Source organism: Rissa tridactyla, chromosome Z, assembly GCF_028500815.1.
Source record: "Rissa tridactyla isolate bRisTri1 chromosome Z, bRisTri1.patW.cur.20221130, whole genome shotgun sequence".
NCBI lineage: Eukaryota > Metazoa > Chordata > Aves > Charadriiformes > Laridae > Rissa > Rissa tridactyla.
Window position 1 is genome coordinate 67882052 of NC_071497.1, and position 22510 is coordinate 67904561.

Sequence of the window (22510 nt, forward strand, 5' to 3'; positions counted from 1 at the left end):
TTGCTTTAAAACTCTGGAAAGCAAAATCATGTGTTCAATATTATCTAGGCTTTTACATTTAAAATTTTGATACATTCTTATGTTTTATGTTTTTCTGGCACAAATTGCTCTATGAATGAATTTGAAAGTAAGAAATGTAAATCTGTCATTTAATCTTTATTTACTATGCCTTAATATATTAAAAGTGTCAGATAGCACACCAAATAATAACAGGAGCAAGCTGCTGTGGTGGTGAGAAGATTCAGAAATCAGAAGAGACCTAAGCCCTCCTTTGGGTGGAGATCAGAAAACCAGCCTGGTTCCAGACAGCCAAAACGTGGGTTTGCCCAAATGCCCGTCTCTCAGGAAAGGTCCAGTATCTGGTACTAAGTGTCTGAAGATGCCTTCGGCCTTTCAAAGGCTGGTGCTGTAGCCTAGTGGACAAGTGACACAAATTTAGTTTTCTTCTCTGCCACGGGCTTTCTGTGTGACAGTTGATTCAGGGGTGCTTACCTGACCAGAAACAATTGTTTCTTTCTGTTTGTTCCCCCCCCCCTCACTCTTTCTCCACCCAGGTGACTGACTGCTGGAGCCATCCTCAACCCAACACCTTCTCCACGGCTTGCTGCTCTGAGGTGGCAGAGCAAAACCTGAAACAGCGTGAAGGGGCAGTATGATATTCAGTCAAGAGTAATGGTGGTGTTTTGTCTCCTTTCACTTGTGCAGGTCCCAGACTCGGAAAGGACCACGTACACCAGGTTTAAGAGCTCGATTAAGAGGAAGCTGGCGGCCAGGGCGCCGGTGGCGAGCAGCCCTATTGTCACAAGATGGCAGCAGCTGCATGCGAGAGGCAGCGCGGAGGGTCTGACAGGGCCTTGTGCCTCCGGGGGGTTCCAGATCACCAGCACACCTAGGAAGGCTCCAGGTCAGACAAGGTGCAAAGGAACATCATCGTATAGAGGGTGGCCTCATGCAGGGACTTCTGAAATAACTTGGAGGGGGAAATTAGTATAAGGTGTGGGTTGGTGTTCCCCCGTGTCCTGTTGCGAGTGGCCCTGGGTATGGCAGCGTGCAGCAGCAGCAGTCTGTGCCAAGCTTCACGGGCAGAGCAAGCTCAGGGCCAGCATCCTCTCGGCAGGAGGACACTTCAGTCACGAGAGGAAAGCTGGGCCTGAGGTTCCTGCTGCCAGTGCGCAGACAGCCTAGGACAGCAGGTCACACAGACAGCTGACATTAAGGGGGATGAAAAGAAAGAGAGACAAGAAAGTCTCATCTCCAGCCAAGCCACGCCTGTTGCAGACCAGTCTTTTTGCCTCTATGATGGGTGTGCATTGGTCTGGGTTTCAGTTGCATAGGGCGGTAACAGTGCACAGGGTTTGTTGCTCCAGCTTCATATCTGGAATAGTTAACGCTAACTGACAGAAGAGCAGGAGGCTTCACACAGGCCTTTCTTCCCTTCCTCCTGCTTCTCCTTTGCCTTGCTGCAGACTCGGCCATAAGTGCAGTGCTTGGACCAGTCTGTGTGGCTGGACGTGCTATACTGTATGCGCACTGAAGGAGAAGCTTGCCCTGTATTGTTGTCTCTCCTCCAATATTTAAGGCTCCAGATATTGACAAAGGGACAGTGGCCCAGGAACACTCACACTCAAATCACCCTAGGGAGATACTTACCTGACAGCCATTCAGAGCACAGATCAAACTTTCAGTACTGTGACTTAGCCTGAGAAAGAACTGATTCTAGGGGGGGGCTGTTTCTCTCCATCAACAACAGGGGGAGCTGACGAAAGGTGAAATGAGCCTTTGAACTCACTCACTCTACTTCTATCAGTGCTAGCAGAAAGTGGGGAAGGGTTTACATGTTGCGTGTACAAGAAGAGCTTCCTGGAAGATCTCGGGAACTACATAAGGCTCACTTCTTGATTAATAATTGAAATCTTTAGAGAGCAAATAAAAGATGCTGTTTTAGTGTTCAGGATGTGTTCCTACAATGCCATCCATGCCTATTGGTCAGAAAGTGCTGTTCTGTCTTCTGCCAAGCAGAATACCAGAGCTGTTAATAATACATGTCCAGCTCTAGGAAACTCAGGTTCTAAAACAAGTTAAAGTCTTCCTTACTTCAGTTTCTAGAACAGAAAGTCCTGCATGCTGACAGTGGTGAAAGCCTGTATGGTTCTGGGAAATTAGATACTGATTTCCTATGGGGTAGAATCCTGTGTAACCCGTTGATAAATCTAAGGCTGGATATGAGCTGCAGTAGTAAACAGGCACACTTTATAAAGGGAATGATCAATCTGAACTTTTTTAGACATCTCTTTTAGGATAAGATGAATAGTGCTGTAGAAATGTCTCTTCACTGACAAAAGGAAAGCAGGGTGACTGGTTCAAATGTTGGTGTTTGCATTGTCCCACTTAGTGTGTCAGATCTGCTTGTAGAGCACTGCTACTATGAAATCAGTGCTACTCTGAAAAGTATTTGACAAATATCCCTGTGTATGGTTTTTAAAGGTATTGTTTCCATTAAAATTGTTTTTCCAGTGATACCTCAGGTGCCTAAGAAACTCTTCATCATGAAAACTGCTGTGACTCTACGTGGCAGTCAAGCTGCAGCAGGCTTGGAAGGGAGGAATAATGGGACAGCTGAAATGGAAAAGAAACAGGTGAGTAATGGAACATTCAAATGCAGAGGTAGGGTATTTGCTTTCCTGATGTGGTTTTTTTTTTTTTTTTTTACCCTATCTTTGGCCTAGAATCTGTTATGCTGATACTACCTTATTGACATGGAGAACAATAAAAAGAAGAGGTTCATTTAGGAAATGTCTGCTAGAGAAGTGTCACGAGCAATTGCTTCGTCATTTATTTGATTCAGCTCCTCTCCCCTTCTTCCAGGCTATCATCCTGCAAACTAAAATTGAAACCAAGCTAATGAAGCCCTCGGGGTACGTTGGTTACCTCTGAGGGAAAACGTATATTGCAAAAAATACGCATGAAAAACATGAGTGACTCAGTTTTCCACTTTAATAACCACTATGTGTGAAGAAGATCACTTCTTCAGTTGCGCAGGATGTAGCTGTTCATTTTGTCACGTAGACAGAACAAGATGCTGTGAGAAATTTGCCAAAAAGTAGCTTTCTGAGAATAAAATATTTTATCATGACAGTAGACTGTCAGATTCTTGGCCAAAGATGAAAGAACACATGGAATCTACCTATGTGAAACAGGGACTTCAGATCACTTCCTATTTAGGTGTTGCTTTCTATTGCTGTACACTTTATCCCTTGATTTTTCCTAGTGGACACTGACCCATTATTATTATTATTATTATTTTTTAGGCATTATCCATTGCTTTTTGGTCATCTTAAATAAACCTATGCTCCAGCCACCCATCTGTTTCTTTTCGCTAACTTATTGAAAATTGACTTCTTGTGTTAAGCATGTTATTATCATATCATTACACTCAAAAACCTCTCTATTTTAGTGCTATCTAACTGTGACTGTTCATTTATTAAGCTGTAAACTTTTAGTCAGTGACCATGCTTTTTCTCGTGCTCTCCTTTTCTTGATTGCTTCAGTTGCAAGGTCAGTACTGAAGATGCTGATAGCTGATTTCAAGTGATTACTTTTTTGACCGTAATTGTTGAGTTAGGATGCTTCAGAGATGCATACGCAATGTCCTTGCTCATAGCAGTTTATAATCCTTAATTAGTATTATTGAGAAGTTTCTGTGAGGGTATCAAGCTCAACTTCAACTTCTAAGAAAAGGAGGTAGTGTCAGGACAGGTGGGCTAACAGGGTTGTTGATTGATATCTTCTAATGATTGTACTCTTGGAGGTCACTGGATGTTGGAAAAAGACCATGCTTTTACATCATCCTGGGAAACCTGGTCCTCAGGGCAAGTACTTTCCTTTCTAAATAAGAAAAATAGTCTGGAAAATCCTCCTTTCAACAACAGTGCTCCCTCTGTGGTCTGATTGGAAAGTCTGTGAATTTTAGAATTGTTAAAATACACAACTGAATGGGTTTGTAAGGCTCTGGTGAGAGCCTTATAGCAGCTTTCCAATACTTCAAGGGGGCCTGCAGAAAAGATGGGGAGGGACACTTTATTAGGGAGTGTATTGATAGGACGGGGGGTAATGGTTTTGAACTGAAAGAGGGTAGATTTGGATTAGGTATTTGGAAGAAATTCTTTACTGTGAGGGTGGTGAGACACTGGAACAGGTTGCCCGGGGAAGTTGTGGATGCCCCATACCTGGAAGTGCTCAAGACCAGGTTGGATGGGGCTTTGAGCAACCTGGTCTAGTGAAAGGTGTCCCTGCACATGGCAGAGGGGTTGGAACTAGATGATCTTAAAGATCGCTTCCAACTCTAACCATTCTATGATTCTATGAAAAAGTCTGTCAGCATCTTTTTTTTATAAGCCCCCTTTAAGAACTGAAAGGCTGCAATAAGGTCTCCCTGGAGCCTTCTCTTCTTCCAGCTGAATAACCTCAACTCTCTCAGCCTGTCCTCACAGGAGAGATGTGATCATCCTTCTGATCATTTTTGTGGCCACTCTCTGGTCTCGTTTCAGCAGGTCCATGCCTTTCTTATGCTGGGGGCTCCAAAGCTGCACGCAGTACTCCGGGTCTCACCAGAGCAGAGTGGAGGGGCAGAATCACCTCCCTGACCTGCTGGCCACACTTCTTTTAATGCAGCCCAGGATACAGTTGGTGTTCTGGGCTGTGCGCACACATTGCCAGGTCATGTTGAGCTTTTCATCCACGAGTACTCCCAAGACCTTCTCTGCAGAGCTGCTCTCAATCCCTTCATCCCGCAGCCTGTATTGGTCCCAGGGCTTGCCCCAACCGAGGTGCAGAACCCTGCACTTTGCCTTGTGGAACCTCATGAGGTTCACATGGGCCCACTTCTTGAGCTTGTCCAGGTCCCTCTGGATGGCATCCTGTCCCTCAGGCATGTCAACTGCACCACTCAGGTTGGTGTCGTCTGCAAACTTGCTGAGGGTGCACATGATCTGACTGTCCCAAGTTCTTCCTAAAACCTGAAAAGTTTGGACATCAGAAAATCTATTAATCTTAGATATAGTAATTAATTGCTATTTAATTTGTGCTGCCTGGTACCATAAAGGGATGGAATGCCTTGAAAAAAAGATAAATCTTCTCACATTCCAGTGAATGTGTGTGGTCTCTTTGTGGGTAAAAAGATTACTTCTTTGTGTACACAGTTGGTTTTCCACAGAAATGTTTGCACTTATTTTACAGGGACACAGATCCAAGCAATCTGATTAGCTTTCTGCCAAGTTGTCTGTATAAATCATAGAGAAAATGCTTCTCAAAGCTGAAGTCCTGCTGTAGAACAGCTGGGATGTATAAAAGAGGAACACTTTTTTTTCCAGCTATGTTTTTGTAAGACATTTCTTAGCATGATTGCAACAGGGTTTTGAAGAAGTACACTGAGTGTGCTTGAAAGGATAGATTTCACAGACATTAGAGGAAGAACATACTAATCTTGAGTGGCTGGTAAAAACATCAGCTGCATTTCCACCTGACTGTGAACAAAGAGTTACAGACCAAAAAGACAACTTATATCAGAGTGTTCAACTCAGGGAACATTGTGAAGAAATGGGTATTAGTAGGGATTGGTGAAGAGATTCATATCCTCTGTGAGCTGATCTTAGCCTTTGCCTGAATCTTGGCTAAAAGCCTAAGCTATTTAAAAAAAAAAACAACAAAAAAACCTCCAATAACAATTCAGATCTGCCTTTGCTTATCTTTCTCTGCTGCATCATCTGATTGTTTGTCACCCAAGGAAATTATAATGTAATTAAAAAAATCTTATTCCTCTGAGACACCTTGTATGTATTTTCAGTTTCATATCGTAATTCTGGTTTAAGGAATGGGATCATGGAGTCCAAGCTCTGGGACCCAGGTTTGAGAGCGGACTCCGACATCCAATAGGTCTCATGCTGGAATCAATGGCCCTGCAGTGTATGCACCACAAAACTGATCTTCCCTCATAGACTTCCATCAGACTTACTGTCTGCATGCTGGTTAAAATTAGCCCAAATGCCAATTCAGAAGAGGAAAAGAGGGCACTGAATTTTGGCAGGTAACCTGTGGTAGTACCTACAGATGTGCAGGGCCTGTGACCTTTTCCACTGGTAAGATGGCCTTGTTCAAACAGCTTTGTTAAAGTTTGTGTGATCATTAGCAGTAAATTGGTGTTTTATGGAAGGAGAGATGGTGGCTCAAGTTAGAGCACATGATTTGGATACTGGTTTTCTGTATTTGTTACTGATCTCCCATCCAAGACACAAGCTGTTTTGAAGCTTTTAAGTAATGAATGTTGAGCCCTTTGATGGGAGTTGTGTTATCCATGATGCTTACATACATTTTTTGACAGATTTCTTCATTACGTCATTTTTACACTTCGATGTATTCACGGAAATGTCCTCAGCTTCCAGTGGTCCAGGAGGCTGGTTATAGCATTGCAGAAAATGGTGACATGAAGGTCTGTGAAAATACCAATTGCATCTGGAAAGGTATGTTCCAATATAGCAAATATTCTCATGTACGCTGAACAGTAAGATACAGGAGGCTGCATCTATACTGGAAAAGCAAGTGCGTCTATCTGTTCCAGCAAGTGTTAAAGAATACTACAAAGTGTCTGAGACCTACGCTGCCTGGGGCTACTTCTGGACTTCCCACTGCCTGTGAAGAGATAGTATTCCACCTCTTTCAGTGTGGTTAGCCCCTAGTATTTTACCTGGCTCTCCTTTGGGCCCCTCCGATGCATTAGTGGCCTGAAAACTTTTATTTCTTTTTGGCTTTTAAGTTTTAGAACCCTACAAATAATGTGGGTTTGTGCTGCACAATGGGCACAGGATATGTATCACGTGGACTGTTGAGTACATGAGTGTGCAAGACATGCAGAGATGGTGGGGTCTTTTTGCTCCTACATGTAGGGAAAGGTAGGTGGAGCAGACTGTCCCTCGTACTGCCTGTGGTTTAATCTGCTGAAGAGTTGGTTGATTTGCTCCAAAAGATATCCTAGGATTGAATGAGCATAAGAGGGTGTGAATGGTCAGGTGATTGGAAAACAGGTGGGATGTGAGAAGCTAACCTGTGAAAAAATACAGATATTCCCAGTTATCTGAGTATAAGGCAGTTCATTATCAGACCGATATTTTCTTATATTCTGTCTTGGACAGATGATTTGTTTTGGTGATCTGGCTATTTCTGTGTACGATGGGTTCTTACCAGTCAGGGCCTGATTCATGCTCATGTAAAACAGTGAGAAACAGCTTCTTTAGGAGTCTGGAGTTCAGCTCCTGTAGAAGAAGTTGGTGGCTATGTGATAGATTTATATATTCCTTTGTTGCTCTTCGCCATGCAACTAAGACTCAGTTCAGAGCAGTCAATACCAACAGGGATTAGTCACAGTGTTTTTTTTTTTTCTTGATGGCAAATGATGGCAAAAAAAAAAAGGTATCAGGAATACCAGGTTTTATTCCACCCACCTACTTGTTGATCAAGTGGGCTGGTGTGACAGTACTGACTATTTACCACTTCCTGAGTGTCATTTTGAGAAGTGACACAAGTATGTGAGAGCTGAAATCCTACGAAAAGTGAGTGGTATCTACTAGTACCCAGGCAAAATAACACAAAACGGTGTAATGAAGCTTAATTTCCACTAATTAAAAAGCCTGTTAGGCACATTCATGTGTCTATAAAGTACGTGAATAGAGCTGAAAGGTGATCAGTATGAATTCGGGGTAGATGATTTACTTATGAGAGAAGAGAAATCTGAAATGAGTTACAGAAATGATTTCATTGTTTGTATCTCACTGCTTAATACCAGCTACCAATGTTAAAGAAGAAAAACATTTTCAGAGTGTTTCATAAGTATTGCTATTCATTCAACTCTTACAATTAAGTGTCTTAGTTTTCCTGAATTATCTTGACTTGGCTGGGTTCAGAAAGGTTTGGTAAAGTTTTCAAAAAATAACCAAAAATCTAGATATTAGAAATACAGATTTTTCTATACAGAGAAATCTAATTTCAGTAATATTAGATCATGTTAGGGTTAAAATGCCGTGTTACATATCCCATTGGGCAGGTCTAAGAAGGTCGTTCCTGCAAGCCTGCTTGATTGCTTAACTGCACAAAATTTTAGATACAGAAGAAGATCACTGTGGCCTGCTTCCTGCTTATCTTCAGTCTTTAATTGGTGGGAGGGGGTGTACCACAGCTGAGAGGGGAAACATTTGTTGTCTGGCAGAAATGAATTCTGGATTAGGGGAGAAGATTGAGGACAGTGTAGGGAAGGACTGTGCAAAGTATGTTCTCCTCAATTTGTCATTGGACTTTCATCTAGGATGTCTGTGTGTATTTAAGTTACAGAGTATAAAAACTTTGTCAGCGTTAAAATTTTTTTGAACAGAGAAGGTTAGTTATAGTGATAAGTAATGTCTTCTGCCCCTGAAACTTTTGATACTCATTCTAAGTACTCTGGAGAATAATTCAAAAAGGAAGTCAAAACACAGAGCACAGAAAAGTGGATCTCCAGCTTTCTGCTTTGCACATTATGTCAAGATAATTTCTTACACCTAAAAATCTAGCATCAAATGATTCATAGTGCTAATGATCTGTCTTTTTTTCTATGATGTTTAGGAGTCCTTGCAGCATAATGTAGACAATGACCACAAAGGATGACTCTTCTGCTTGCTCATGCTTCTAGTTGCTTTTTTTTCTTGCTTACGTGTTGTCACAAGCTGCATGTGCTTTAAAAACCTTTTCCTGTGGTTATGTATTGATGGGGGAGACCTTTTGGTGGGAAATTAACACAAGATAGCAAAGAAGTTAATTGCTATATGAGGTGGTTTTGAAGCGGGAGAGCACATATGAAATATTCTGCAACTAACAACTTTTGACAGAAAACTAAGGTGAAAAAGAGAAACCCCAACATGTTCCTGTATTGAGCTGTAGTACAATTTAAACAAAATATAGTGGACCCTATTCTCCGTTCTAGCTGACTAAATCCATGGAGGTTTGAAAGAGGTGGTAAAAGGTGGTTTTCAGCTAGTTTGGTTAGTGTCTACTGTTTTGAGCTTACCCAGGATAAATTGGACCCTTCTGGCCTCCTCTGGACCATGGAGAGACAAATACACTGAGAATGTGAAAGGCTTAGGCCTGAGAAAACCTGGTGGTGTTTTGCTTTACTGATTTGTGTGTGATGAATCTTCAAATACAGGATGCCGAGAGGGGACCCAGAATGAGTTCAGAGCTGTTACCATCGTGAAGCCTTCCATACCATTGGAGCCAGAAGTGAGGCTTCATATTACTGGCTTGCGCAATGATTACTGTAAGTTAATTTCTCCTGTATGGTGTTTTTTGCAGAGATGTTTCAAGAAAGATGGTGAAGGTCTGTCCCCTTCACATAAAATGGAAACTTTGCAGGACATATGCATGATGTCGTTTTTCTTATAAGGATGCATCTTGGAAAACTGCCTGTCCCAGGATGGAGACATGACAGATCAAACCCTAGAATCAATGCTGCCTAACTCTCATTCAGTTTTCTTCGGCTATAGATCTCAATACAACTTTCAAATCAAACCAATATACTTACCTCCACTTAATTAAGTTATATGTTTCAGCTATCAGACTTGGATATCTAGCAGCCAGTCAACACAGCAGCAACTTTATTGAGCAGACTTTGAAATCTCTTATTTTGGGAGACATCAGTGACATTGTTTATGGCTTGTATGATAGATAACTTCTGAACTAAGTTCTTACTTATGTCTTTGGTGGTGCACAGGCAAAAATTAAACATACACAAGTTACAGATGGATCTCGGGTGTACATCATATGTTTTAACACTTCATAAGATCCAACGAACATCTCTGTATGTACAAGTGTTCATAACTGTCTTGGTTATGGACAACCTATGGAGGTTTTTTCAACATATCCTTGCAAATGTTCCTGTATATCTGTGAACAGGACAAAGGTTTGTTTGTATGTTTTACACTGATTGTGCACAAGGTATGTCCTAAAATTAACAGCACTAACACAAGTCTTTGGAAGTGATTTTTTAATACTTTTTTCTGGCTGCAATAACCAGGACTATAGTGAAACAGCTGACTGATGGATTCAGCTGTTCTTCAGAGTAATTTTAGTTACCAAAATATGACATCAGACCTTGGCCTATGGTAGCAAACTTCTGTGCTTCAGGGGTCATGCGGAATTACTTTTAAGCTGTCCTAAATGGACAGCTGAGGATTTCCCTTGACATGGGAGAATGTCCTGGGTTGGTATTAAATGTTATATACAAGCTGCTTCTGAGCTACCTGACATAGAAGACTGTTCTGAGGCTAATTGCTATAGTGACTTGCTTTGCCAGGGTCTGCAAGTACAATGCACCCAGCATCAGGGGCAGTGGAAACAGTATTACAACATATGCTTGCTGAGCAAGTTCTGAAGGTGAGGAGCAGAATTTCCCTAATTCCTTTTTGCATTTTTTTTTCCTATCATGTGCAAGGTAAATGTTATCATTAACCTGAGGATGTAGGACAGACTATAGCATATAGACTGTCTCCTATGTCAAGACCTTGGTTTGTTAGAGATACTCTCCTTCATGTAGGAGGAATACTTGCTAGTAATGGTTTCATAGAAGCATTCCCTTGAAGTTCTTACATAGCTATTAAAAAAAAAAGCCCCTTTCCCCCAAACCATGCTCCCCCTCACACCATCTTATTACCTACAACTTTTTTGCAGTAACTTTTAGTAGCTTTCTTCTAGATCTAAACATACTGGACTGGAGCCTTGAAAATTTCATTGCTATTGCTGTAGGACCTGCCGCACACATCTGGAGCGGAGAAACTCTTCAAGCCATTGAAAGCATTGATTTGAATTCCAGTTCCAAATACATTTCATCTCTGGCTTGGATAAAAGAAGGAACTTGCCTTGCAATTGGCACCAGTGATGGAGAAGTGCAAGTACTAGATAATTTACTTTTTTAGTCTTCATTTTTAGCTAAGGCCACGAAAGAATTTGATTGTGATTTTTTTTATAAGCAAACAAATGACAAAGATTGGCTAAACTACAGAAGAACTCTGCTGAAGACAATATATAGCACTTCCCTGTATGACGCTGCACCTTGCTGAATGGCTTAGTGACATCCAGTGTTATCTATATGTAATGGAGCCTCTAAAGCCACTAAAAAGCTGATGACTGAATTAATGATTCAGTTGTCTAGAGACGATCAGATTTTTTTCCACTCATAAGAGGAACTCTTTAATTCAATTATTTTACTCAGCACAGGTTATTTTTTCTTGTATCTGTCTTGCTAAGGTCACTGTAGTGATCAATGCCTTGAGAACTCAAGCCAAAACTCTCCTTATGGATTCACACATGAGAATTTTACTTCAGTCTGATTATACACATACCCCTCATACTGCTGTTACAAGACAGTCCTATTATCAAAAGACTTTTGCAGGACTTTGGCTGAGATGCTACGTAATATGGGGACCTACCAGCTGCAGTCCTGAGTCAGCAATCTGAAAGTTCTGAAGGCCAGTGCTTTCAAGTATGGACGTCCAAATACTAACATGTAAATAAATAGCTCTGAACAGAGAGATGTGCATTCCCTTCAATCCTGTCTGACTTCAGCAGTACTAATATAGTTGCCAAAATTCGGAAATACTCCTTCTTGTCTTACTTGTGAAATAAATGAGCTTGAGGTTGTCCATATGTCAAATCAGAACTGGGCGGTGGCTTACTTGCAAACAAATGAAGAGAAAAAATGATCTTTTTTCTTTTTGTTGTTAAATTTGTATTTCTTGTTTGTTTTGGATTGGCAGCTGTGGGACATTGAAAGCAAAAAGAGATTGAGAAATATGTTTGGTCACCTGTCTGTAGTTGGAGCTCTGAGCTGGAATCATTATATTCTGAGCAGGTGAGAGGTATAGTATATTCCCAAAAAGAGCCTGGCTGCTTTTACTTAGACAAATGTCCCATTTGTTTTACCTTTTTTCATTGGCTTTTCTCAAAGGTGATTTATCCTGTCCCTCTACTTACCAGCCATCTGAGAAATCACATGTAGATGTATGGTATGGCAGGAAAACAGCCAAAGGGGATTTAGCTTGCCTCTTTAGTCTCTGTTTCTTACTCTCCTTCTGGAAAGCTGTCATCACTTGCAGAATTTCACTAGGATGTGGGGGCTGTTGCTCTGTATATGTGCAAAGCATGAGCTTGAAATGGTGGTGTCTCCAGTGGGTCTGGACTTCAAAAATCATAGCCTGCCTCGTGCCAGGAAGAGGGCACGTAGTTTAGACTGCCCCTCTATTGATATCAAGATTGCATCTGTCTTTTCAGGTGCACAGTGAAACACAGCTGTTAGAGTTGCACACCTCTATAGCTGTCTATCTACAAGGGAAGGCCAGCTCATTGTTATCCTCAACGAAGGAGGACTGAAGTGGTTCACCTTTGCTTTGCCAACGGTGAATGTTACATTAGATGGTGAATAATTTGTATTTAGGAACCATTTCAATAGGGGGACTGAGGTGAGAACAGTCAAGTGTACTCTTTTGTGGTGTTTTTCCTCCCACTTTCTGCTTCGGATCGTTTACTCAGACCTGAAGGGGCTGAGGGGAGACTGTGTGATTTTAAAACCATGTCATAGTCTTCTGTGGTTCTTAAATGCAGAAATAAAAGCAAGGGTGGACCGACTTAATTGTTAAATTCAAAATGAAACTAGCATCTCTGAATAGGAACACTAGAGGTAGTTTTGATTTCACAAGATGCTGTGGTTTTTGATTCTGTTAGGTTTGCTGGGTGGAGTGAGGTATGAGGATACCAGCTAAACAACCAGTTAATAAAAAGCTGTTGCTGGAGTATGTGTGCTGGGTGGGTTAAGTTACGAGGGTGCAGCTGTAACATCCTGCCAATGCCAAGTGGCATAGCCTTATTACAGGACGCACTAGTTCCAATTTGCATTTCAGCTTGGCCAAAGGAGTGAAAACAACAGAAACTTAAATTACGGATCTTTCTGAGTGAAGTTGGTAATAAAATTCATCATGAACCCATGAACTACAGTTGCGGTTGACAAATTAGGTTGAGATAACATTTATTTCTCTTGCTAGGTTTGAAACCAGTTCATTTAACATTAGGGCAGAGTTAAAATATCTGTATAAGTAGAAAAAAAGATATGGAGTTAATATTCATTGCTACTAAAATAAGAGCAGCATTCCTACAGTAAACTTTACTGTGGACAATTGATACTTTGGGATTACATACTAATTTGTGTGGTTATAAATAATCCAACAACACATCATCATGAACCTGTAAATAAATTTCAACACCATAAATTAAACCATCACAAGAATTTTGTTGGCTTCTCTTGGTCTTTAGCAAAACAGGTGCCGTCTTCAGTGTCAAAAGCGAATAATTCTAATTTCTTTTTATGCCGAGTGGGAAAATGTCCTTTCAGCCAGGCTTCTCAGGACCCCAGTTCCTTTCCACTCATACCACTAGATTTATTGAAGACCTTAATATGGCCAACACTGGCAATTCAGTTCTGTTTCTCTTGGTTAGATCTTCTGCTTATAATTCAGTAGGAAAAATCTATATAAATCTTCAGGAGGCAAATGATGATGCCTTTGCGTATAGTGCACATATCCCATGTACCTTCATAGGTATTTTCCATAAAGATGTGCTGGGTTGTGCACTGCTTGGTTGGAATCTTTCATGCTTTTGTGAACTTCAAGAGCTTATCAAGTCCATGATACAAGCACAATAGAATGATGTTTCTTGCAGTCAGTCAGTTTTGTGTGTGTATTTTAAAGCTTCTGAATCACTCAGCTTGCCTCTGAAAAAACTGTAAGAGCCAGTATGGCAAAGTCTCCAGTCATTGTTGCCTTAAATTAATCTATTGCAGTAATGTCAGATATCTGTTTCTCAGATACATAGAAAGATGGTATTGAACTTGCTGATTTTTTCAGTGTCATCAGAATAGTTGAAAGTGTGAATTTCCAGCAGGAAGCTCTCCTGTTTTGTCACAGGTTTAATGTAGGTAATATCCTTAGAAAGGCAGGAAAAGAAAATGTGCTGCAAGGTATTTTTGGTATTTTCAGTTCGACTCTACTATTGATGTGTAAACCCTATATCCAGGAGTTAAACTGTAACAGAAGCTGTGTTTCCAGGCCGGTTATTTCTTCCTTCCTTTGGTAGGCTGATGATACTGGCTGTAGAACCATGCATCCATTTCCTAACAGGCACTTAGTGCAACAGTGTCAAGTTGTGCAGGTTTTCTTTAAGCCTGGAAGTGGGAGAGAGGGGACAAGGGAAGGGACAGAACCAAAGAACACGCTGTTCCTTGCTAGTAAGCCCTTTCCCAGAACAATGCAGTTTTACACTGCTTCTTTGTTGGGCGTGGAGTCATATCTGGCTTTGGCAAAAATCATCTTGCAAAACTATTTTTCATGAAGGACAGGAAAGTGTTAACATTAAATGGCTTGACAGTTGAACAGGGTGCAGAATAGGCATACTGCCTGGCTTGAATTGAGCCGCTGCTTGACTCCTTTTTGTTGTCAGCCACTGCTACAGTCAGGGTGTGCTTTTGATAGTTGGTTTGTGTGTCCTTTTACTGAAGTACTGTTGTTCTGCAGACACATTTCACTCTGATGTGGTTTGCTTCTGAAACCACTGAAGAAATACCAGTGTGATGATGTAGCTTGTCTTCTTTAACATTAAACCCATGCTGTCTTTTTTTATCTGCAGTGGTTCACGACTAGGATCAATTCATCACCATGATGTTCGGGTTGCTCAGCACCATGTTGGGACTCTTTGCCAAAACAAACAGAGCATTTGCAGCCTGAAATGGTCACTAACCAACCAGTTGCTGGCAAGTGGGTCTAGTGATGGTATATTGAATATCTGGCCTAGTGACCCTGGTGTGAAATTGCAGTCACAGCCACTGAAAACCATACCTCATTCCTCAGCAGTTAAGGTACATGGAGAAGGAATGTCTGCTTTTCTGTATTTGCTCTCATGAAATCACATTGTTGATATGGACACTTAGGGAATGTTTCAAATTATCTCACTGATTTCTACTCGTTTCTTCTCCCCTGGCTATAATTTTCAGACTAGTTCTCCTCATTCCAAGGCACAGATAAATTTACTAGGGCTTTGATCAGGAAATTTTACTGGATTAGTAGACCTTTGTAAATATAATGCCAAATAAAAATAAAATTTACAGCCTTCTCCTCTGTTTTGCAACAGAGTTTGTTTTGGTCACGCAGTGCTTACAAGTTAACAACCAAAATCTTTCCATTGTCGGAGTTTTGAAAAATTTTGCTGAAATTATTTTAAATATGAGGTTTCTTTTGCCTTCCTGCCCATATTTCCACGTCATTGCTGGTCGCAAAGAACCTGAAGTAAGAAACTGGAAATGAGACAACTTAGATTCTTCATTTTTATGAATTCTCAGACTGTGTGGGAGAGAGGACAGGTATCAATAATAACAGGCAGGGGAGTCCAGCATTTATAAGCTGTTTATACTCACAGAAAAATCTGAGGCTGGCCTGAAGCACTGATACTGAAGGGCCAGAGGAGATTATTGAAATAGGTAGAATTCAGTTCTTAGTAGCTTTTCTTCAGAGTCTAGGCCTTAGGCATATCCTTGAACAATCTCAGAAGAAAACAGGTCTCTTGTAAGCCCTGTTAGTCACGTCGCTTAGGCTTCTGTGATGGCATGGCTTAGGCAAGACGCTATCCTGATGGGTTCTTCTGGTACTGAGGTGTGAATCTATGGCCTGTGAAGGGTAAGCAAAGAAACTGGAATTTTATGGGCATATGTGGGACAGACTAGTCTACTCTGAGGCAATGGCAAAGGAAGCAGCATTTGGAGTTTGGGGATTCTGCGTTGCTCTGTGTGTGTATGGAGGATGAGCATGGTGTAGGGTGAAAAAGCCGAAGATACATTCTAGGTGCTTGTTGCAGTTCACTTTTCCAACTATGCTTATAAGCAAAATCTACTCTGTTTTTTCAGCTAACCTCCTTGTCTGTTCTGGCATTTATTTCCTCTTTTTTTAGGCTGTGAACTGGTGTCCTTGGCAGTCCAGAGTCCTTGCTACAGGGGGTGGAATGAAAGATGGGATTTTGCGTGTCTGGGACATAAATCATGAGAAAATAATCCAGAGTGCAGCTACAGATTCTCAGGTGAAATGATGAAATGTCTGCATACATTCTTGTATAACTGTGCTCATTTGGCAAACTCCCACTGACTTTGAGGGTGGTTCTACAGTCACAGGAACAGCAGGATTTTCTCTGGATGTGCAATTGTACTACATTCGGCACTGCGCTGTGTGATTGGACTCAGAAACAGTTTGTTATTTCTCATTCACCACTTCTGTCTCCACGCAGAAGTGATTGAAGAGGAGGTGATCTCACAGCCAGACACTTCTCATCATCTTTTCCTTACTGGCAATAATAGTTTTGGCCAAAACTCTTGATGTGGAGAGAATGTTGAGGGAGAGGGAAAATTCCCAGATTGCTGGGGTGAGAAGAGGTGTAAGAGTCAGAGGGCAAACATCTGTCTCTGGAGTTTGAACATTAGGAGACAGAGGAACAGATTCTCAGCTGGAGTAAAGCAGCAAAGCTGTTGATTTTCCTGGAGCTATTACAGTTTAGATGAGGATGTGTTTGAAGGGCTTTAGTTTTATACTGATAGGCTATTATCACGTTTAGATATGACAGTAAAGCCAACTGCACTTCTAAGCGTTGTAAGGAATGAAATGATCCTTCTAAATAAGTAAATATTCTGCTGGGACTATTTCTCAGTAGCTTGTTTGAAAATTGTAGATAACATTTAAAATCTACTGAATGGTGCATGTTGGCCCTTTCTGAAAACTAAAGCAGAATTTTAAATTGCAATAGATTTGTTCTTTGCTCTGGTTGCCCAAAACCAGCGAACTGATGACTGGACAAGGCCTTCCTGGAAATCAGATGAAAATATGGAAGTACCCCATGCTTATCAATTCATCAGAACTCTATGGCAAGTATTCCAGTTAATAGTTTAAACTATTTCAGCTAACTGTCTAATCAGTGTGTTTTTGCAAGTGCATACCTTATACATTTACTTAAAATAGAGTTAAAAGAGCAGTCCACTTACACATCCTCCCTCTGCCTACACACATACATTAATGTGCACAATCCTGATGGATGGGATTGTAAAGGTTGACTTACTAAGATATTAGTATAAATTGCTTCTGTAAAATTCCTTGGTTTTAATGATGGGATTCTCTCCTGTAATTTCTAAGGCCATCTCAGGTGCAGGGTGTGGATTTCCACTTATCCCTAGGGCTTGCTAGGTGTGGAATGAGTGTACTAGTGTCAGGTTGCTTCCAATATATTTTAGGCTGATGGCCTTCTAGATAATTCAGTGGCTCTTCAGTTTTGCAGCTCGTCATGGAAGAATACTCAGACAGCTTCCTAATGATATTTGAAATAAATCACTTTGTGTTATTTAGAGCTGCCTGGGTTTTAATGAGTGATTTTGGCTGTAAAGCAACGCAGTGCAGCGTGTTTCCCTTGTACCATGGTGACAGCTAGACGAAGTGGAGTTTCCTTGCAGCTCTGTTGGTCCATGGAGCTGTAGAGCTACACAACACAGAGAAGTGCTTCCTTGCAATTAAGCCTTCTTGTTTCTGATGCTTGCTGTCACTCCTATCCATTAAGTTTTACTTTTTCCAGTGTTAACTGAAGTGATCCAATAGAAGCATCTGAAGTTAAAAGAAAAAACAAATTATTTGCACACTGGCTGAATTTTCACAAGCAGGGTTTCTTTTTCACACTCACTGACAAGATATGGCCAAAGAAGCTTTGGGTTTTGAACCTAACAGCTGATATTTACAAATACTTTTTGTACCCTCTTGCTACATTTGAAGTATTTATTAAATTCCTGTTTTATTGAATCCCAGCTATACTGGGATGCTGTCCTTGGAACCAGGGACTTGGGTGGAACCTGGAAGCTTGGCTTCAACTCTAGCCTATAAGATGAAAGCACAGGAGAGTCAAAACAAAGATGGGTGGAGGAGAGAGGGCAGAAGACACGTATGTGGATCTAATTACACATTATGCTTGTGTAATGCTGCTTGTCTGTGCTGCTTTTCCTACCTTATCCCTACTCATTTATGTATAGCTCTTAAGGTCCTGTCCTGTGATGACGTAAGAAATGATCTGGAAAGTGACGTAATAATTAGTTTTAACTATGGTAGCCTGTAGCTTGAGGTTTCTTAAATCTATGTAAGTCTTGAATATACTATTTGAAATGAAACCTAAATTTACTTTTACCTTTGAGAACAGTGGGCGGTGTAAAACATTTACCATATAAGTCAAATGCATTGGTAATTTGGTGAAGCTGGAGGGTTACTTATCATCCTGTTTCCTATTCAGTTTACTTGTCTGCAAAAGAAACTGATTTTCATGATCAAAAAGACCAGGTAATTGTTGCATATATGTATTCCTGCTTGTGAAGCCTCATATTACCTTACTATAAGCAATTGAATGTTGGAAGAAATGGTCAATGTATCAAAGTATGTTCAGAAAAAATACTGTGATGGATGATTGTGAGGTGGTTCTAAATCACCCTCATCAACCCTTAACCACGTGACTTTTACACCCAAAGAAATAAACAGACAAATAGTAGCTTAATCTGATTATTTAATCTTCATGCAAAATGCTGAAGACCTCAGCTAACAATGAAGCACCATCAACTACTGTTGAGTACTTTAGTAATTGGGGATCCCTGTTATCGGTCATATTCAGAACAGAATAACAGCTGAAAGATAGTAACCTTTTTTTATAGCACTGAGTCCATTTTTGAGATACTTCTGATAGAACTATGAGAGTAATTTACTAGAAAAAAAGATTAATTTTGGATGTAAATTCCCTCCCCTTAGAAAAGTTGTGGATCAAAGAAAACATACAAGCAAACAAAATATGCAATTGCTTTAAAAGGTTATCTGAACGTGATCTTGACACAGTGAAATAAAACCCCAGCCCTCTCCACTCAGAAAACATGGAAATGAATAATTTCAACTTTTCTAATTTCTCCCTATCCCCCTTCATGTCTTTCTGACTGAAACTATTAATCAGATTTCAGTCAGTATTGTGGATAATTTTGGATGCCTCCAAAGACTGTATCTCCAGCTCTTCCTTCGAAGTTGTTACAGACACCGAATGGAGACAGTGTAAAGAATTCACTGAGTTGTAGACTCATGGTCTTAAACATTGACAAAGATCATGTACATTTCAATAACTTGAGAAGCAGCAAAGCCTGAAAATTAATTTCTGCTGAAATAATTTGGTGGTGGTGTCGAAATTTTAGTTACCAAGTTTAGGTGGGATACGTTACTCAGTACCAGGACAGCACGTACTTGCTTTTTGTCACTGTGGCTCCAGAGAGCTATTGTAGCAACTTTGCAAAGTTAGGGCAGACTGTCCATCTACAACAGTCCTATGGATTTTCATCAGGTACCATTGTAATAACTACCACAGTTTCAGAGGGCATTACAGTTCCTCACACGTTTATCCTCATAATATTATTTTGAACTAGAGAAATGTTCATGGAGAACTCAGGTAGAGATGATGGGAGGACCTACACTTACATTCATTCAAGTTGGTCACCCAAGACTTCTTTCATATATTCACACTTCCTTTTAGGATGTGGTTCATCTGGTCTGCCATCTGGTCTCAGAATTTTCTTTTTTTCCTCTTGGGTGACTAGCTCAGCTATATGGTTGTTGGTAACTCACACAACCAGGGAAGCTAGTGGCCAGTAACTTACAGTAAAAAGGCCTCTAATTTCTCATGTCTGTGTGTGCCTGAAAACCTCAATGGTTTACTTAGCATTGACGTTGTGGTAGATGATGCAGGGGAGCAGAAGTAAATACATGTCTCAACAGTCTCAGTTTAATAGCAGACTCTTTCTGCCTTAAGTTCAAATTCAGTTGCTTCTACTGAGGGAGATACTTGTATAATTAGGTTAATGAGGTTTGTATGTTCTTTGTGCTGCTAGATTAGGGTAGCTTCTGGCCTTCAATGTCCAGCTCCCAAAGTTTACTACAACTACAGGCAAACTCAATATACAATTCCAATAAATTATTCAGTAGAATCACTGTTAAAAGGTATCCTTAACAGTAATAACTGAGCAGCTAGAGACACTATCTCATGATTTTTGGATCAGGTGCAAACTGTCTGCAAGGCATGTGCAACCAGATGGGAAAGATCAGCAGTGAGAAACATTGTCCCAAACACAGATGGGACTGATGTAAATGCAGTGGAAAATCAAGAGTTCAAGTTCAATGTTCTCTTTTGACAGAAATGTCTTCTCAACGTGGTGCAGTCCCGGCAGTTGAAGCCTGGTCCCTAATAGGAAAATGTTGCCTTCAGCAATTTTTTAATGTGAAATTATTTTATAGATAGTGCTAGCTCCCCACATCCTATACAGCATTTTGAGCTGCTACAGTGAAAGTGGAACAAGCCATGCTGTAGATGGGGATGGTGAAAGTGACTGGCATAAATCAGTGTAGAAATGTGATGTATCTTTGCATTTTTTGTACGTATTTTATTTTACAGGTCACAAAGGGAGAGTCCTGCATGTAGCCCTGAGCCCAGATCAGAGCAGGCTCTTTTCTGTTGCGGCTGATGGGATAGCTTGTCTGTGGAAAAGCCACGAGTCTGGGGAGAGCAAGCACAGCAGCAAGGCTTTTTCTAATGGTTATCAGAACTCATTCTTGTGACTTCTTTTCCTTGAAAGCAAGTGATTAGCTCATGCAATAATTCAAAATATGTGTGTTCGTTCCAGTGAAAACGTGGTGAAAGATTGAACAATTTTTTCAAGAGAAAGCAATTTGCCCCATCAATCGATCATATCAAATCTTAGTAGCTTGTCTTACTCTAGAGGAAAAATATTCTAAATCCGAAGAATAACACCATATTTATTTTCATTAAACTAGCAAGCATGGGTGGAATCTGCTTTGTGTCAAGTGCCAGCACAAAGTCTTAGGTCCTGCATTTAGCTATGATTCTTGTAAGTAATTTTACATCATCTTAGCGTCTCTGTTGGGAACTACATGCCAATTTGTGTAAATTGCCTTGCATGATTCAAAGGCTGGGATCAGCAGAGACTATTCCAGGGGAACTATATTATTCTGTATATCATGTAGATCATGGTACAGAGTCTGTCTAAATATTTCTAGAGATCTAGGTTAAATGTATAACTATAGCTAAATATAAATGATTTATTCGGAATTCTTTATTGTTTTTGTAGTGGTAATGATAATCAGCTTAATTAGAAAACCGTTTTTATTGGATTTTTAATTGTTTCCTTTCCTTAAACCCACCTACTCTGTTGGCAATGATTGAAAATATAAATTTTTGTAATTATTATAAATAATTTTGTAATCAACTGGATGGACGTAGTCAAAGAAGCATGCTATTTGAATCAAACACTACAGTTAGTTCATTCATTCCTTAAGGGTGAAGTTTAATTCTGGATGTCACCCTCTTACGAAGGGTGACCTTTTTAAGGTCAAGGACCAAACCTCTTGGATTTTAACAGCAGTTTGGCTGTGTAAGACATAAGCACTGTCAACAGCTAAGTTAGGATGTCAGGATTGGCCTTCTGATGCCATTCAGATGCAACTCAGTAGTGCTATTCAAAACATGTTCTATCCACAGACATCTTTGGAGCTTTGCTTTCATTATTAGGAATGAAGAGAGGCAGAGGGTAAGGATTCACTCTTGCGTTTGCATATTAAAAGCCCTTTGAGCTCAGAAACTCTTATTGGTTGGATTTCTTTTTTTTTTTTTTCATGCTTGAAATTGATTTAGAATATTTCCTGTAGCTGGGGAAGAATGGAAGATTAGAAGAGTAGAGCTGTGTCAGCCCATGGAAAATTAAGCTGTGATCAAATGCATGAAAAGAGATAGACAAAGTTAAAAGGGGCACAAGTATCTCTGGAAATGAATGTGAAACTGTCATGTCTTTAGTTCTCATCATTTTTAAAACCTCATCTTCTGTTCATAAATCACGTGGTTGCTAACTTTAGGTCTGGCAGGTTGAGACCGCTTATCTTTTTTACCTAGTAATATGTTGATTTACAATAAATCTGCTACTTAACTGCTGGTTTCTGATGTCATCTCGTGTGGTCTTCAAAACAGGTTAGAAAATGGGAACGTTGATTGAGAAATGACTACCAAGAAGCTTATGTCTAAGAATGGGAAATAACTTATACTGTGCCTGTCTTCCCATATGAGCATGTGTGTTGCAGCAGATTTTATCAAACATTTAAAATCATATTTAAATATTCAAAATAGTACCTTAAATAAAGTTTTTAAAATGTTAACATTTTTCTCTTTCGAATGGGGAAAAAAGCAGTGGAATTAGTCTCTTTACTCATCTTTTCCATCTTTCCTTTGATGGTATCTAAATGCTATTGGTTTGACAAATACAGGAAGAGTAGTATAACACAGGGTG

General features: G+C 40.3%; 1 protein-coding gene across 1 annotated transcript; it reads left to right on the forward strand.

Annotated features, from left to right (window-relative positions):
• Positions 1-672: 672 nt before the first annotated feature.
• On the forward strand, positions 673-20771 carry CDC20B (cell division cycle 20B). Its single transcript, XM_054186989.1, has 10 exons — positions 673-904; positions 2515-2636; positions 6431-6515; positions 9227-9337; positions 10771-10967; positions 11832-11926; positions 14749-14977; positions 16063-16188; positions 16906-17023; positions 20608-20771. The coding sequence occupies exons 1-10, from the start codon at positions 673-675 to the stop codon at positions 20769-20771; spliced, it is 1479 nt and encodes a 492-aa protein (XP_054042964.1).
• Positions 20772-22510: the final 1739 nt, after the last annotated feature.